Here is a 6,208-nt window from a genome sequence, read left to right as displayed (position 1 = left end):
GGTTGGACTACTGTTATTGGTATTATCTGGGTGCCTTGAAAAACTCCCTAAAATGCCTTCAGGTGATCCACAATGTTGCAGCAACAGTACTGATGAAACCTTTGTGTCAGAGCAGTTAGTGTAAATAGATCTTATTGGACAGTATTTATCAAGTTCAGATCAGAAAGTTTACTCGGAAAGAATATTTTTTAGGCCTGTATAAAATAAACAGAGCTGTATTTTCCTGCTCTAATCCTTCATGTGTTAGCCTTTATGTCCAGAACACATAAAAATGATGCTTTACATTCATCTGGAGAGACTATAAGCCTTTTTGATTTAGGATGTGGCTAATCTTCTGCAAGGCTCCAACAGCTCCCACAGATGGTATTACTTTATCCTCAGCCCAAGGGGATGGAAGGATGTTAGATGTCAGTGTATTAGAGGATGTTATTCTGTTATTTTCAATTACTTAACATAACATAAAATCTTTTGTAAATGTTGATTTTCAGTTTCTGGTGAGAAATATAATCATCTCTTTGTGTTGCCACTGTTAAAGATAATCTCATGAATAGAAATAGCTGTGGCCTTTCTTAATTTTCCTCATGGCATAATATCATGTCAAGGTTTAGCTGTATCACTTTGACACATTCGATCTAACCTGGGAAATTCTGGAAAGAAACTGCATTTTCTCTCCAGTGCTGAGGAGCTCACCAGTATCAAACACAAAATTATCACTGCAGCATCACCACAAACCTCATACAATGTACAGCTCTGGGGTACGTATGAAGTGTTGGGATACTCACAAAAATCATCTTTGTATTACATGTTAATTGTTAATTTTAAAAAAAGTAATGGATTATATTATAAAAAAATTTTACCTTACTTTTTCAATAACGTGGCACATGCATTTTTCTTTCAGCTGCTTCCTTTAGAGATTGTCAATTCAACCTCGTTTTATACCAACAGCCAGCCAAACAACATGGCAAAAATGCTGTTTTATTTGGAGCTATGTGAATAAAATTGAATTGACTTGGCTTGAATTGAATTAAAAGTGGTCATAATCGTGTGGAAGGAATCATCCAAGGACCTCCTCAATCCCACTGACATGTCTTCTGTAAATGAATCAGAGTCTGGGGACGAGGGGGACGACTCTCCCATCACTAGGAGCGAGGTCACTGAGGCAGTTAAATAACTCCTTGGTGCCCAGGGCACTGGGGTAGATGAAGTTCACCCTGTGTTCCTAAAGGCTCTGGATGTTGTAGGGCTCTCCTGGTTAATATATTGCTACAATATTGTCTGGAGATCTTGGTGGTGCCTCTGGACTGGGAGACTGGGATTGTGGTCTCCATCTTTAAGAAGGGGGACCAAAGGGTGTGCCCCAACTACAGGGGGATCACACTCCTTAGCCTCAGCCTCTCCAGTACCCTGGAGAGTTAGTCCATTAATTGAACCTTGGACACAGGAGGAGCTCTTTTCACCACTTTTCATCCTGGTTACAGGGTTTGAGGGTACATGGGAGTTTGCCCCTACATGTGTTTTGTGGACTTGGAGAAGACAACCATGTTCCCCTGAAAATCCTGTGGGTGCTTTGGGAGTATGGGCTGTCTATTGCTAAGATCTATTCAATCCCTGTATAACCATTGCAGGAGGTCTGCACTGCAATAAGCTGGACTCATTCCCAGTGTGTGTTGGACTCTGCCAGGGCTGCCCTTTGTGTTCATAGTTTGTATGGATAAAATTCCTGTGTGTAGCCAGGTGTTTTTTGGTGGCCGCAGAATCTCATCTCTGCTTTTTGCAGATGTTGTGGTTCTGCTGGGTTCATTAGGTGGTGGCCATCAGTCTGCGCTTTTCACAGCCAAGTGTGAAGCAACAGAAATAAGAATTAACATCTCGAGTATGAGGCCATGGTCCTCAGCCATAAAAAGGTGGAGTGCCCACTCTAGATCAGGGACGACATGCTCAAGCGGAAAGTAGCCTGTTGAAGTTGCTCGGGAAACTCACAAGGATGCCTCCTGGGTGAGGTGTTTTGGGCATATCCAACTGAGAGGAGGCCCCCAGGACAGACCAAGGAAGGGATTACTCTTGGCTGACCAGCTGCAGGAGGTGGCTGGAAAGAGGGATGACTGGGCATCCTTATTTAGGCTGCTACCCCCTCAAATAAGCAGAAGACGATGGATGGATGGATGGATGGATGGATGGATGGATGGATGGATGGATGGATGGATGGATGGATGGATGGATGGATGGAAGGTATAAAAATGGTTATAATTTTTAAACAGTAATAGAGTACTTTTGTTAAGTCTCTTGAATTAAAGTTGAAAAATGTGACTTAAAACTTGCTGTGGTGGCGTACAGAAGCAAAGTTCCAAAAAGTTATGGATCTAACTTTAACTACATGACCTGATTTCAGTACTTGCTTCAGTTATAATTAATAAAACTCTAAAACTCCATCTGTTCATCTTGCCCTGGATTAATCCCTCTTTCTATGCAGACGTCTTTGCAAACCCAGAGACCCAAAAAGTGACAGCACATGCGTTTCTGTCCACGGAGTGTCTGCAATACCATACCGTTTGCCTGGAAATATAATTGACTGTGCTATCCTGTTTCTCATTCATTCTCATTCACCAACTTGTAAATAAACTTTCTCTCCATTTATGTCAGAATAGACCTGCTGACACCAGCCACTGTTCTGACCCCATCTCCCCATTGAAAGAACAGGTTGAAAAGCACGAGTCAGTGCTTAGTGGCCTTGCCACAAATCAGTACGTTCTCCTTCCAAAGGTAAGAGGCTCAGCAGAATGCTTCAACTTTGTTTTGGACAATCTCAGCCGCTCCCCACAACGTTGCATGCAGCTTTCTGTTTGCTCCATCTGCTTTGCCTTCTCCTTCACCTCAATTTTCTTCAATGCAGCATCCTAAGCAACTTTACACATACAGTGTGTATGTGGAGGAAAAAGATCTCCATTGGGGTGATAGTGCACTATAAGGTCATTAAGTTCCCCCATGTGTCATTTCAGCAGGTCAGTTTGACTTAAGTTTGTTTGAGATTTTGTTAATTGTTATCTTGAGTTTATTGAGTTGACCTCGTTTATTGGTTTGCCTGTTTAAGTTTTTTGGCTTTGTTAAATATCTTCTCATATTTTGGGGTCAATTAAACCCCTTTTTTAAACACCTGTGTCCTTTATGCCTTACTGCTTGGTCCCTGACAGTCTGGTTAACAAACTGATAAAAAACAAAACATGCTTCAGATGAGTCAGTATCTAGTCTGTTATGTCTAGTCAAGTGGTCAGGTTCAAATTAACTGTGGCTATTTACTGTTAAATAAGTTGTTCAGTAACTATGTAGCTGCTGAGGCTAACTGGACGGAGAAGTACTGCAAAGTCAGCAGAATGCCAGGAGTTAAAAGTACTACAACAGTGTGTGCACCTCCCGAATGATTGTAGCTCTAAACAACTGCATAGACAGTTTATGCCAGTGGTTTTTCAATCATATCTATGTAATAGATTCCAGTTTGTTCATGTAAATGGAGAGTCCTCTTCACACACTGAGGTCAATTATGCAGTTCCACAGGGTGCAAGGAATGATTTGTTTACAATATACATGCAGAGCATACGTTTTCACTGCTATGCAGATGACACACAATTTATTGACCCATTCAGCCAGATAACATACACCAAATATTGAAATTGCAGGAATGATTTAGGATATAAAGATCTGGATGGACTCTAATTTTCTGTTTTAGTTTTACGTGCTTTGCAGGTAAAACTGACGTTATTGTACTCAGCTCTAATAATCTTAGAAATAAGGTGTAACTAGATGCTTACTGTGGATGACATGCAGCAGCAACAGTACTGACAGGGACTACAAAGAGAGAGCAGATTTCTCCCTTATTGGCTTCTGTCATGGTCCTGGGCCGTGTTGGCCCAGTATTCTTAGTTCTCTTGTATTTTTGTATTCAGTTCCCTGTTTAGGTTCTGTTTCCTGAGTTGCCCTGTTATGATGTTCCCTGTGTGCTTTCCCTTTGACTCTCACCCCCTGTGTGCCCCTCTATGTATTCATGAGCCCTTGTCCCCTTTCGTGTTTTATTCCATGTTTTCCCCAGCCTGTTATGTCTGTGTTCTCCCCGTGCTCTCTCCTCCTGTCTGAACCTCTGTGCGCTTCCTGTTTACTTTGTGACTCTCACGCCTGTACATGTCATGTTCAGTTCACCCCGCCCTGTCTCGTTATGATTATCAGTGTCACCTGTGTTCCCCGTGTGTTCCCACTTTCCTCGTTTACCCTCTGTGTATTTCTGTCTGCGTCTCCCTCTGTTCAGCGTCGCGTTCTCCCTCATGTTGTGTGTTATTCTCCCCGTGGTTCCTGGTTTACTTTATGTTTAGCTTTCCCAGTTTAGTTTAGTACTGTTTTCGTGTTCCACTTTTTGCCAGCATTAAAGCTGTGTTTTTGAGTTTATCCCCGTGTCGGTGAGTCTGCATTTTGGGTCCTTCTCCTGCCTGCCACACAACGTATCATGACAGAAGAACGCGACCACGAACTGGACCCAGCAGCTCACAACCCCTCCGCGGACCTCCAGGACGACTTGGTCTACACGGTGGAATATCACTGTGAGGAATGGGCGACGCTACCTAGAGGCGAATACCGGGAGACCGTAGCCGTCCGTCTTCAGCGGATGGTGTCCGGGCTCCCGTGGCTATTCGGCGCGCTGCGCCCCCACATCCGGGACTTTCTTGTGTCCGCCGTGGGCATCCGTCCGGGGCAGCTGTCCCAGAAAGAACTGGAAACGGTCAGGATTGGGACCATGGGGCTCACCACCGTTACGCCGCCTGTTCGCTTCTCATCGGCTTCTACATCTTCGCCACCGCCGCCTACGTGGCGCACGGAGATGCCAGAGGCCAGCGACTTCGGTGAAGAGGAGCGGCAGCAGGTGTTACGGGCATATCGGGAGGACGAGCTCCGTTGGAAGCCCTGGCTTATCACCGAGGAGGAGCTCTCGTCAGCTGTCCCACCACAGATCGACCATCCACCCTCGCCGCCGCGATCGGACTACTCGTCCCCTGCTTCCTGCCTGGCACGGATGTGGTCTGAGGGCGAGGAGCCGGTCGCCACGGAAGGCCAGGCTGAGCCCACGGCCGCCCCTAAGAGGAAACGGCGTTCCCGCCGCTGTCGCGCACCGCCACGGCCCGTTCTGCCCTCCACTGAGCCTGCCATTTCTCGGACTGTTTTTTCTGAGCCCGCTCCTTTTCCTGCTCGTGTTTCTCCTCCCAGGCCAGTTCAGTTAGCTCCCTCGCAGCCACCCTCAGTTCAGTTAGCTCCCTCGCAGCCACCCTCAGTTCAGTTAGCTCCCTCGCAGCCACCCTCAGTTCAGTCAGCTACCCTCCGGGAAGCCCCCGCTGCCTGGTATTCTCAGCATCGGCATCTTTTCCCGTCAAGATTTATTACTAAATCATTCGATCCTCCCTTAAGAGAGAGACTGCATCCTCGCTGCCTTCACCCCAGTACACCAGTGTCACCTGGGTCTCCAGTAGCTCCAGTGCCGCCTGTAGCGCAGGCCCCAGTAGCTCCAGTGCCGCCTGTAGCGCAGGCCCCAGTAGCTCCAGTGCCGCCTGTAGCGCAGGCCCCAGTAGCTCCAGTGCCGCCTGTAGCGCAGGCCCCAGTAGCTCAGGCCCCTGTACGCCCCGACCGTGCCTGTCCAGCCCTAGCAGCCGCAGCGCAGGCTAGCCCAGTCCGCCTGTACGCACCCCTAGAGCTCTCCAGTGCAGTCCGAGGATCGTCCGCTGGTCAGCTTAACATTCAGCCAGGGGTCCCAAATCTCTCTGGCTCTGCATCGGCTCCTGCTGGGAGCTCGGATGAGCTCATCCAGGACTCCGCGGCTCCCACGCCGCCATCTACCTCGTCAGCTGGGGGGCCCGAGGAGCCCGTTCAGCCTCCTGTCTCCGCTGGAGGGTCCGAGGGGCCCGTTCAGCCTCCTGTCTCCGCTGGAGGGTCCGAGGGGCCCGTTCAGCCTCCTGTCTCCGCTGGAGGGTCCGAGGGGCCCGTTCAGCCTCCTGTCTCCGCTGGAGGGCCCGAGGAGCCCATCCAGCCACCGTCTGCTGCAGCCTCCTGCCGCAGCCTCGAGCCTTCGTCTGCTGCAGCCTCAAGCCTTGCTCGTCTGCTGCAGCCTCTGAGCCTTCGTCTGCTGCAGCCTCAGAGCCTTCGTCTGCTGCAGCCTCAGAGCCTTCGTCTGCTGCAG

General features: G+C 48.3%; 1 protein-coding gene across 1 annotated transcript; it reads left to right on the top strand.

Annotated features, from left to right (window-relative positions):
- Positions 1-4,245: 4,245 nt before the first annotated feature.
- On the top strand, positions 4,246-5,211 carry LOC121813503 (the record flags this gene model as incomplete). Its single annotated transcript, XM_042217304.1, is given in 1 exon segment — positions 4,246-5,211. A coding segment is annotated over 1 exon segment (722 nt), but the record flags the coding sequence as incomplete, so codon positions are not given.
- Between the last annotated feature and the right edge of the window lie 997 nt (positions 5,212-6,208).

The sequence above is a fragment of the Haplochromis burtoni genome, unplaced genomic scaffold (genome assembly GCF_018398535.1).
Source record: "Haplochromis burtoni strain Fernald_Lab_line unplaced genomic scaffold, NCSU_Asbu1 Contig_1800, whole genome shotgun sequence".
NCBI classification, from domain to species: Eukaryota; Metazoa; Chordata; class Actinopteri; order Cichliformes; family Cichlidae; genus Haplochromis; species Haplochromis burtoni.
Note: the sequence above shows the minus strand (reverse complement) of the source record. Positions and strands in the feature narration are given on the sequence as shown.